The sequence below is a fragment of the Rhineura floridana genome, chromosome 1 (genome assembly GCF_030035675.1).
Source record: "Rhineura floridana isolate rRhiFlo1 chromosome 1, rRhiFlo1.hap2, whole genome shotgun sequence".
In the NCBI taxonomy this organism is placed as follows: domain Eukaryota; kingdom Metazoa; phylum Chordata; class Lepidosauria; order Squamata; family Rhineuridae; genus Rhineura; species Rhineura floridana.
The window spans coordinates 269,174,461-269,186,643 of NC_084480.1; the positions used below are offsets into that span (position 1 = coordinate 269,174,461).

Here is a 12,183-nt window from a genome sequence, read left to right on the forward strand (position 1 = left end):
GGGGTTGGAAAAGATCTGCTGGTGATCCCAGCTAGAGTAGCTTGAAGTTTTACTATTTTTGAGATAAATCTGTTACAGTTCAGATTTTCAAATCATTCTTTTACCCTAACAGCGCAATTCTATTCATGTCTACTCAGGGGCTTATTCCCAGGTAAGTGGTGTAGGATTGCAGCCAAAGCATATAGAAGAGAGATACTCACAGAAACAAGAATGCTTGTTCCCCAGACACAGGAGAAAAGGTAGAATGCACTGAGTTGTCCGGATTCATTGAACTTGCTGTGCTTTGTTTTGGAAAAGTGCATTCGCCTGTTAATTTTCTAAAAGAAAAGTCATTTCTGTTATTGATCTGCCTAACAGCTTTGATAAAAAGTTATTTGTCATGCCAAGCTAAATCTTAAGACTCAAGCTGACAATGCATCCATGCTAGCAATTAACTCTCACTATAGCAACTTATTATCCTGACAATACTTACATCTAACACGTATTCTTGAATAATAGCATGTATGATTATTGCCACCAGCATGTAGAAGAAAACAGTAGCCAGATCTTTGATACCATAGTGATACAATGCGACTGTTTCAGTAGACTGTTTCTCTAAGAGAAAAAAAGATAGCAACACTAAAAATAAATGTATTTTAATCTTAAAAATAAATTTATTTTAACCCCCCTCCAGTTTACACTTGGAACTAAAGATAAGAAACTGGAGTTGAATCTAATTCAATGAAGATTACAAGGGGTAGTTTGTTATTTGCTTCTGCACTAACTAGTACACAGCATTACTTAACACAAACAGAAGTCTAAATGACAATCTATACAGGAAAATATTGAACAACTCATATCTTATGATTTCAGCCACCAGATTAAAAATCTTATTTAGCTTAAAGAGCGGCAAAGAAAAGAAAACAGTTTTCATCCTAATCTAAACTCATGGCTTGGTCCTACATTAACAAACCACGTAGCACCCTTGGATTTGTGCGGTTCCCTCTTCCCCTAGCACTCCATAGTCGTCGTCCCCCCCCGGGTTGTGGTTAGCAACAGCTTGTCATTTTGTTAAAATGGCAAACTATTGTTTGTGCTTGTCCTGCAAACTAGAACTGGAAATAAAGACCAAGCCACTGTTTCCAATTCTTAGTGCAATCCATATGTTGCCTGATAGGAAGGCAATGGTTTTCTGCAAATCAGGAATGAAATAATGGTACCTGATGGGAAGGGGGGGGGAAGGAAAATTCTAGGGCCTTTAAAGGTTAATTCACTTTGCATCAAGCCATGACTTGGTGGCATATCCAATCTAGCTCACAGGCCACAAAGTGTACATCATTACTGGTTAACTGGCCTATTGATAAGTAACATTTGTACTGGTGTTTTTCATGTAATTCATTTTTGTGCCACTGCACTAGCATAACATTTGGTATATTACATCTTAAGGTGGTATTTGCTAGTGCAGGTATTAGGACGAGCTCACTAGATGATATGACAATGTATGAGCAGATTATGAGCATTCTATTGACTACCCAGGACAAGTGCCTAAATATCTATTAGATGTTTACCTGTGGCAGGAATTGTAACATTGTACTGAAGTGTAACAAAGACAACAGCTGCTTTTGCTGTAACCTGAAATGAAACAGAACCCACTTTTTTAAAAAAAGAAACTGCAAAAGACACACCAAGGATGAAATCCTAAGCATGCTAATGACACATCCTAACAATAAAATAAATCCAAGTGAATTCAACGGGGCTTACTCTAAGTAGGTGAGGTTAGGATCACAGTCATACTTCATAGCAGACTTACATCCGAGTAAACAAGCAGAGAAGAAACAAAAATATGGCTCTTTACAGTAGAACAGTAATTAACAATAGCATGATATCCCACTGAGCAAAATTATATGAAAGATCATCAAACTTGAACACTGATTATAATTCTTTACTATTTCAACAATATACCCAGTAACCCAGGATTACAAATAGAAAGAACAGAACTACTCTAGAAAGAATTTTTACCCTAGAGGATTACAAATAAAAACCCATACATTTCGTTCCCCCCCCTTCTTGCCCATGTATACCACTGTTGATTGTTGAACCAATGTTTGTAAGCTTCCTTGCCCGGCTATCTGAAGGCAGTTTTTACTTGTCACAGCAGACCAGGTGACTGGCTACTTACAAGCCTGTGGCTGTCCAGATAACTAAAGCAAATGCACTATGGACAGCCCTGCTGTCTAAGTATTGGGGACAACTAGTAACTAAACAAGCCACGTTTTAAACAGCTGTTCCCAAGTTCTCATTTCTGGCTAAATTTGCTTCAGGACACCGCTTATGAGCAAGCTGTTATGGGAAAGACAGCAGCTTCTACAATCTCTTGCTTAAAAAAAAGAAAACTGCTAGACATTGTATTAACATAACTCAAGGAAAACCATCAACTAAGTTAATAGTATGGAAATGGAATATTTTAGAAAGACATTTGCATACTTACTCTTTAGATAAAGTTAAGTTGCTAATTCCACTCCTTTTAGAACTGGATCTACTCATGCTACTTTTCTCCAAAGTGCCATGAGAACTTGAGTTAGCTGTTTTTGAAGTGGGTTTCAACCCAGTCTTAAAGGGATATCGTCCATATCCTTTACCCTGGAACAGCCCCACTTAAACTTGCTTAGGGTTGAACCCATAAGTCTTCTATGCTATGCCCCCATTCCCCACACTGCTCTTCTCTTAGGCTGTGGAGCTGAGAAGTCATGTCACTCTTTTAAGGCCAGCGTTCCCTTCCTCTGCAGATTCTAACCCTGAATCACGAATCATGACATGCACTTTGGCACGTGTCACACCAGCTCTCCAGAGGCGCGCCAGGCAATCCCCTCTTATCTACTGCAAGCGGTCACCATACTGAGATGTCCGGAACCACCGAAGGCGGATCGTGGGGCTCTCTATGTACACGTCGCCGTCCAGTTCACCTTCCCTGGAGCCCAGAGGCGGGGAGGAGCCGCTTGCCGCAGCGCCCCATGGGGCTTGTAGTCCTGCCCGTCGCACACAAAGGACAGCGCGCCCTCTCTCCTCCCCTTAGTCCTGGCAACTCAAGCCAAATCCATCTCTACACGCGTTCTCTCCCCCCCCCGCTTCTCCAAAACGTAGAATCTCCCCGCCCTTCCCCACAGTGCTCCTGCTTCGAGTGCCACGTAACCTTGCCGAGACCAGAAACAACTCGGCAACCAGGCAAGCGTACACCCTGGAGGAAGGGAGGGAGGCGCGCGAGGCAGAGGCGCTTTTGCAAAAACACACACCCCGAAAACACAATACTGCGGAGGTTGCTCCGGTTCTGGCACACGGGAGGGCAGCAAAGGCCGAGCTACAACACTGCAACCGCCACATGCATGCTTACTCGGAGGTAAGCCCCGCTGTGCTCAATGGGGCTTACTCCCCAGTAAGGCTGTTAAGCGCTGCAGTTCCGCCAGGACACTACATTTCGGACAGTGCTGAAGTGGGTGTGAAACCCACCCGGCTTCACAAAAAGAAACCGGGGGGGGAGAGAGAGATTTCAGGCCCGGTAGACTGAAGGAGGCTTGAGGATCGAAACAGCCACATCTGCTGGGGACGGGCGGCTGCTGCTGGCAGGATGATGCACCATTCAGGTTACCAGCTGCTCCTCACGCAAACCCACAAGAGCAATTGCTGACGCCGACACAGACATATCAGCCTGTCTCTCCACCCCCACCCTTGACACAAGGACCTGCTGACTCCAACTCTCTCTCTCTCTCTCTCTCTCTCTCCACCGAAGTAGAAGGCTCGAGGAACGACCAAAAAACCAGAGAAGCCTGCCAGATGTTTACCCGGAGGGGGAGGGTTGCTCGTGGAGGCCGTCTACTACCGCACGAACTCAAGACTCTTTTCTCCACGCAGGACACTGGCCCTTTCTAACACCACCGTGGCACGTTTACGATCAGGAAGGCTCAAGGTCTCCACTTCGTTACTAGATGTTTCAGGCAGTATTTGGAAAAGGATGAATGGGTGTGTGTATGTGTACATTTAGTATACACATACGCACGCTACATATTTCTCCCTCTCGCCCTCCCCCCTTATATATATACATACACATACACACCCAAAAGCAGAAGTGCACACTCTTTTTCGACTCCCGTATAACAAGAAGGGGGCGTGGAAAGCATTACTTGCGGCGACAGCAGGGACTAGAAGCTAGTCCACGTCCTATAACTAGTTTTCTTCTTCCTGGGGCCGGGAGGAAGCAAGCATGGAAACCCCACAACTTTTTTGTATAGGGAGAAACTAGATAACTCCTAGCCAGCTACCCTCTGCCTCCACCTCATCCGCCCTCTTGGGGTCCTCTCTCTTCGCTCACCCCCCTCTCCGGTCGTGCTCGAAGGCTGGGGGCCCTCCCTGAAACGCCTCTCACCTCGAACATGAGCCCCAGCAGGAAGACCATGGCCATGCAGGAGACAATGTCCGCGTGGTTCTGCACAATGAACTCGTGGCTGAGCACGGGAGGGTTTTTGTTACTCTTCTTGCGGATCGCCATGGCGGGCAGAGTACAGCGCGGCGAGCGCTTCCTCCGCCCCTGCTCCAGCCACCACAGCCACGCTCGCGCTCTCTGCTGCGGCGCCCCGGGAGGGGGAGGACGTCCAGGAAACCGCTCCGCCCAACTTCGTCTCCTCCTCCGACGACTCTCCAACACCAGCGTTCGTAACCGCAACTCGTCGTCTCCTCTGTCGTTCTCCTCCCGGAAAGATAGAGAGGAGGTGATAGAAGACAGTGAGAGCGCCACCTTCTGCCCGGGTGGGCTAAGTCTGGAACTCGCTGTGGATTGGTTACGTGACGACGCGACCATTGAAGTGGGAGGTTCGCGTTCAAGCTCTTCGCGCACCCCTCGCCGACGTTCGAAAAGGGCGCCCAGCCAATCACAGAGACAGGCCAGAGTCATAGAGGTAGGAAAAAATCGATTTCGATCGATTATGATAAAGTCTATGGTCACATGTAAAAAAGTCTGCATACATTTAGTTATCTCCGTTTGTTACTGAAAAAGCGCAACGTGTCTGCAGCATCCTTCCTTGGAGCCGCGTGGTGGGGAAGGGGTGAGATGTAAGTGTCAGTTAATTATATATGCCTTGACTAGAGTTGCCAAGTCGGAACCATTCAAAAACCTGAGAAAATGGGGGCGGGCCCTAGTGATGTCATAGGGCGGGCCCTAGTGACATCATTAAACATGATACATTGTATCAACCACAGTTGCTTGGAGCATACCATTCAAAAAAAAATTCTCTGGAGACTAAAATAGAAATCTTACCTAAAATAGGGTGTTCCTAGGTCCATCTGAAGTGACAAGGTCATTCTTTCTCACAAGCTTAGGGTGATGCAAAATGGAAATGGACTGTCTTCAAGTTGATCCCAGATAGGGTCTTCATGATAAGCAGTATTCAGACAGAGGTGGTTTACTTACTTTTTTGAACTACAACTCCCATCAGCCCCAGTCAGCATGGCCACTGGATTGAGCTGATGGGAGTTGTAGTTTAAAAAAGTAACTTTTCCAAGCTCTGAATTGCCTTCCTCTGAGTCTGAGAGGCAGTGACTGGCCCAAGGTTACCCAGTGAGCTTCATGGCTGTGTGGGGATTCGAACCCTGGTCTGCCAGGTCACAGTTCAACGCCTTTAGGGAACATTTAATCTAGCTTACTTGCTTCTGGCAAGAAGGGTTTATGTGCCCACAGGCCAGGCCATTATTGGAAGAAAGGAGCTTAGTGTTGCAGAGATGTTAGATGGGAGCACAGATGGATGCCCCTGAAGGCAGCAACTGTAAGCATGCTTATTAAGGAACTAAGCCCCATAGAACTCTATAGGACTTACTTCTGCGTAGATATGGTTGCAGCCATGTTAAGGACAAGGGAGGGCATTCTAGGCAAAACAGACAAATAATTGGGTGTCAGAACAAATTAAACCAGAACTATCACTAGAAGCTAAAATGATGAAACTGAGGTTATCATACTTTGGACACATCATGAGAAGACCTGATTCACTAGAAAAGATAATAATGCTGGGAAAAACTAAGACATGGATTGATTCCATAAAGGAAGCCACAGACCTGAACTTACAAGATCTGAATAGGGTGGTTCACGACAGATGCTGTTGGTCACTAATTCATAGGGTCGCCATAAGTCATAATTGACTTGAAGGCACATAACAATTTATTTTAATATAAAATTACCTATGCCTGTGACTGGACCCTGTTGGTCATTTTAATGACTGCAGCATACTCTCATGGGTGGTGGTGGTTGGTATTTATGTGGAATCAATCAGTCAGCTTTATAACTGTTATTCCGATGCTACTGAACAGTGTGCAACTCATTCCTGATGAAGTAAAACCTACTGTAGCAAATTGGGCCTGAGGAGTAAGGAAGTAAGGACTACTTCCAAAGTAATACAGAAAAGGGGTGAAGAGGGGGATGAACAAGGTAGCATAGTGACTAAGTGTGAGGAGTAAAGTTCCTGGCTAAAATATCACCTCAGTGTTTCTGCATTCACTCTTTCCAGTATGAGAACAAATCTATCTTAACAGTCTGTTGTAAGGACACCCTAGAATTTGCCAGCTTAATACTGGTGTGGGCATACAAGTTTGATGCACACCAGTTGAAGCTGATAAGACTATCTGCCCTTCCCCCTCTCCAAATCCAACCTAGAACATGTTAGATGCTCTTGGATACATCTGCCCATCCACCTTCCTCTTCACATATCCCTCTGCTGCTTGTAGTGCAGCAGGTAGCAAATGAAGAAAGCTTTTTGTGTAGTGGTGGTTCCCTGCCTTTGGAAAGTCCACTTTAGGAAGGCCTGCCTTCTGCCACCTTTTAGGTGAAACATTCCCCCAAATTTTAAAAACTAATTTTGATCCTTTAGTTTTATTTGGATTTCTTTTTCTACTTTGTACATTTAAAACATTTGAATAGTGCATCCAAACAGCTTAGAGAACTGGGGGCTCATTGTCCAATGGAAACTAAGCCACATCCAAGAGTACATTGGCGTTTCAGCACCAGGAAAAACCACACCTCTTTGCTCAGGCTTTTATGAGTATGTGACGTTTACTGCTGTTTTGTCTGTTCTCATTGCTGGATATGTTTTAATTGCTCTTAATGGATTTTAAGATTTGGTTGCTGCTTAGAGGTCTATGATGAGTGGGATACAATACACATAAATAAAATAAATTGTATTTTCAAGTTTAATGCAGCAAAAATACTTCAGCCTGCAACTCTACACCCACTTACTGGGAATAAGCACCACTGTACAAAGTTGGCCTTGTTCTCTTTACATGACTATGCAGTTTGACTGCTTAAAAAAGGTGACCCTACTAGATGAGCAGATTAAGAGATTTAATGCAAGTACCTAAAAACTGAAGATGACAAGTGAAGTCTTTAGAGACATTCCCCTTTTCTTACCATGAACTATTATTTACTTAATTTATACCCTGCCCTTCCTCCCGCAGGAGCCCAGGGAGACAGGGCTGCCTACTCCAACACATATGCTTCCCCTAAAAAGGAGTCTTCTTGCTTCAGAAAGTTTTTTACCCATATGCAAAATCTGATGGGGTGGTGAGTAGGGCTGTAAGCTCAGCAAGAGCACGTTTTAAATGCAGAAGGGCCCAGGTTCAGTTTCCAGTATCTCTCAGTACAGCTAAGAACCTATTTGAAACACTGGAAAACTACCATCAACTACTTGTTGGGTCTGAAGCCTTGAGTCTGCAGATGTAGTTGGACTACAAGTCCCATCATCCATACCCATTAGCAAGTTGGCTGGGGATGATGAGAGTTGTAGTCCTACAACATCTGGCGGGCTCCTGCTAGGAGGAAGGGCGGGATATAAATCAAATAATAAATAAACAAACACCTGGGGACCCAAGGTTGAAGAACACTGCTGTAGACAAGAGTTAGATGGACAAATGGCAGCTTCCTAGGAACTATGATTAAATTAAGATTTCCAATATGTTTGCAGTCCTACCTATAAAGAAACGTGTACACTTTCAAAAGGCACTGGTAAAAAACAAATAAACCACCTTATTGGAGATCAGTGTTAAAATATTTTTGCACATTTAAAACTATACCCCTTCACACAAACCCTTCCCAAGCCTCATTCAGGATACATACTATAGATTAATGACTCCACTGTTAGGTATGAGAGGTCAACTAAAATGTTTTGAGGAGTAATTAAACACAACATGAGATTTCTGGTGTCTTTTCAATGTATGATTATGGCTGGGAGTGAAAATTCTAGTTTGTGTCAGACCATGTGGTTTTGGTAGGCGAATAACAGGTATAAAGGGCTTTTTATTTAACAGTAAATGCAGAATACAGAAAATAGTATATAAAGCTACCTTTATTTAGACTTTTACAGAACAGGCCAATGAATACACTTACAGGAAGTTTAAAAACAGCAAGTCACCTTTTTACACCAACTATATTGCCATCAACTTGCTTTAGATGTTACAGAAATGCCAAGTTTTGAGATCAGCTTCCCCATTCAACAGGTATTCAACACAACATCTTAATCCCAGATTATTATATTATACTGCATTTTTATTGGCATTTGAAGGTTTAGTCTGTGGCCAACAATAATCTAGTTTAGAAGTTACCTATAGCCTTCCTCCAATACACTGCAAAGCACAGAAATGAATGGAAATGCAGGTTCCCCTGCTCCAAGAAGGACGGCCGGTGGCTTCACCCCTCCTGCTGTGGGCGCCGCTGGGCAGCAGCAGCCGCGATGGGCCCCCCCAGCCAGAGACTGCTGAGACTGACAGGCCGCGTGGGCCCCGTCTCGGCAGCGGTTGCTAGGAGACGGGGCCTACGCAGCCTCAGCAGGAGCCATGGAGGGCAGGCCGGGCCGGCTCCTTCTTAGCCCCGGGAGCCGGTTCCCCTGCTCCGAAAAGGACAGCCGGCAGCTTCACCCCTCCTGCTGTGGGCGCCGCTGGGTGGCAGCGGCCGCGATGCCCCCCCCCAGCCAGAGACTGCTGAGCCCCATCGCGGCTGCTGCTGCCCAGCGGCGCCCACAGCAGGAGGGGTGAAGCCGCCGGCCGCCCTTTCAGGCTCCTTCTTAGGCCCGGAGCCGGTTCCCCTGCTCCAGAAAGGGCGGCCGGCGTCTTCACCCCTCCTGCTGTGGGTGCCACTGGGCGGCAGCGGCCGCGATGGGGCTCAGGCTGGGGGCCCGATTCGCAGCTGCTGCCGGCCAGCCGCAGCGCCCACAGCAGAATGGGTGAAGACGCCGGCCGCCCTTTCTGGAGCAGGGGAACTGGCTCCGGGGCTGGGCGCCTAAGAAGGAGCCGGCCCAGCCTTGCTGCCACCGCCTCTTCACGGCTCAGGGGCTGCCAGGCTGGCTGGCTCAGACGCCGTCTTCTAGCAACCGCTCCGTCGAGACTCCCGACTCCCGCGGGGGCTGCTGCTGGGGGGGGTCCCAGGGGCGGCGGCTGGACGGAGCCCATGTCAGGATGTGGCAGCAGACGTGGCACGCGGGCCACCAAGAGGCTGCCCTCACGATGCTCAGCCAGGCGGCTGCGGGCGGGGGCTCCACATCCAGCACCCCTCACCTGTAGTAGTTGTGTGTGGGCGCTGGCTGGTGGTGGGCAGTGTGGCTGCTGCTGCAGCTGCAACTGCCTGTGTACCGCTCACTAGCGGGCAGGGGCTGCTGCTGGGGGGGTCCCGAGGCTGCGGCTGCTCAAGTCGGAAGTCCTCCTCGTGCAGTCTCTGCAGCGGTGGCCTGCCTGTGTGTGACTGACAAAGGGCGTGAACGCTGGGAAGGCGGCCCTCCACAGCCCAACGTATGCGTGCGTCAATCACGCATGCGTGGCTGAGGGGGCCAATGAAAAACCGGAGATCCACCTTTTTAAATAAAGTATTGCCGGAGGCCGGAGATGGCCTCCTTTTGCCGGAGACTCCGGCAGAAAGCCGGAGACCTGGCAACCCTAGCCTTGACTACATCAAGAACCATTTTTTATGCAGGAGAGGGCAGAGTTTGTTTTTAAACACAAATGTGTGAAGATTTCTTTTTCTATTCCCTATGAATCGGGTAAGCCAGTGCAGAAGCTGAACCAGTGTTAGCCACTGAGAAGACGTCTTTTAACATGCCACTTGTCCTTTCCTGCTGATTGGAGCCAATCAGTGAAAGGAAGTGAGTCAGCCACTGAGAAGACTGTTCTCAGTAGCTAACACCCGCCCCTTTCATGCTTATTGGCTTCTAGGGATGTTTGTTGTGGGTGAAGGCATTAACAGGAATCTCATTCTCAACCCAGTAGCACAGGCTGTGACTAATATAAAGAGACCTTGCGCTTTTGAATTTGCCACCACGCTACTGTTTGTGGGTAGAAACTTTGTAGCCAGGTCTTTTTTAGCCCCTTCAACCATGGAAAATATAGGTGTCTGCTGCAGCCTTTCTTGGAAAGGCGTGGTGGGGAAGGGGGAGGATGCAGGTGTCAGTTAATTATATATGCCTTAACTGTCTCAAGAACTATTTTTGGTGTGGGGAGGGTGGAGTTTCTGTTTTTAAATACAAATGTGTGAAGATTTTTTTCTCTGTTCCCTGTGCATTCGGTAAGGTAGTGCAGAAGCCGTACCACTGTCCAGCTGGATACTGGACAATAAACTGAATCTTGATTAGAGGGCGGCACTGTTGGTGGGTGGTTCCTGTGTTCAGGAAGTGGGAAGAAAAGCAGTTCTGGACAGGGCTGCATTCACCTTGAAGGAGCAGGTGTGATGTCTGAGGGACACACTTGACATCCAGCTTGTCAATGGAGTTGCAAGTTGCCTTTGTGGCTAGGAGTGCTTATTTCCAGCTATGGCTGTTCCTGGCCTGGAAAGCTGCAGAATGCTTCTACTGAGCAGCATGCCAAGTCAGAGTCACGTTCCTATTGTCCATGAGCTGGGCTGTCTGTTATTCTCTTCTGAGCCCAATTCAAGGTGTTGATCCTGACTTATAAAGCCCCAAATAAATTGGTGCCCAAATACTTCATGGAGCACCTGTTATGGTATGTGGCAGCCTTGCCATTAATCTTTTTGGATGGGCCCTGCGCCATGCCAATATTCCAATTTCCTTTTCTGTTATTCTGTATTCTGTGGCTGAGCAAGCTGTCTTCATTGGACTGACTTTTTTTTTTGCATGGGGCTAGGGGAGGTTACAGCTGGTATAGCACAGTGGGGAGGAGAGCCTGGCTGGGAGTCCAGAGTCTGTGAGTTCAAATCCCCACTCATGTCTCCTGGGTGTCAAGGGCCAGCTAAAGATCACCCCCACAGTGAGTGGCTCAGGGGTTACGTGCCCTGCCACCTTTGCAGCCGTGGGCAAGCTGCACAGTCCCAAGGAGCCCAGTTGCCCCCCAGCTGGCAGTTGTGGACAAGGAAGGGGCTGTCTTGTGCAGCTGTGGCAAGCTGAGCAGGCCCTAGCCAGCTGGGGAGGACTAGCCTCAGAGGGAGGCAATGGTAAACCTCCTCTGAATACCGCTTACCATGAAAACCCTATTCATAGGGTCACCATAAGTCGGGATCAACTTGAAGGCAGTCCATTTCCATTCCAGGGGAGGTTAGGCTCCCATCTTAGATTTTTTAAAAGTGTTTTTGTACTTCTACAAACCTGGATTTTTCTCCAAACATGCCGATACTTCCCTAGTTTCTCAGGGGAATATAGTACTTTCATTCACTGTTAGAAGGAGTGATGGTGAAAGTTAAATAAAACCAATGCATGGCTTACTTACAGAGCATCTGCTTTGAATGCAAAAGGTCCGGGTTCAGTCCCTTTCAATGGGCTAGAAATGTCTCCAGTCTGAAACCCAACAGAACCATTGTAATACTTAGATGGACCTAGATGCTGTAAGGCAGCATCCTATGTGCTTTCCCTAAGATTTCACAGCTGATGGTTTACTTCCCTCCAATGGCATATCCAGATGGCCAGATAAGCTGTTCAGTGTATCTGATTTCTCCCGTGTGCAAAGGCAGATCGGCCCACAGTGGCCTTCCCACCAGTCAACATGGCTGATATGGAGCCTACATGGCTAGAACTAGTCCCTAGCGGGCTTCTCTCAAAGCAATACTGAATGTTTTCCACTAAGTTTGAAGAGACATTGAACCCAGTTACACCACGCTGCTACTTCTAGCATTTATACCTCTCTACAATCTAAATCTGTAGCATTCCTGCATTGAGCAGGCGGTTGAACTTGATGGCCTTA

At 47.2% G+C, this 12,183-nt stretch overlaps 1 protein-coding gene across 1 annotated transcript in view; it reads right to left on the reverse strand.

The window, feature by feature from the left end:
- The window catches only part of TRAM1 (translocation associated membrane protein 1), a 30,281-nt gene extending 25,508 nt beyond the window's left edge, over positions 1-4,773 (reverse strand). The window contains exons 1-4 of the mRNA XM_061601109.1: positions 4,397-4,773; positions 1,548-1,611; positions 473-594; positions 201-317 (exon numbers count right to left, since the gene is read on the reverse strand). Of these exons, the coding sequence (XP_061457093.1) occupies positions 201-317; positions 473-594; positions 1,548-1,611; positions 4,397-4,519 (426 nt within the window). The 5' untranslated portion in view covers positions 4,520-4,773. The remainder of the gene's footprint in view (positions 1-200; positions 318-472; positions 595-1,547; positions 1,612-4,396) is intronic.
- Between the last annotated feature and the right edge of the window lie 7,410 nt (positions 4,774-12,183).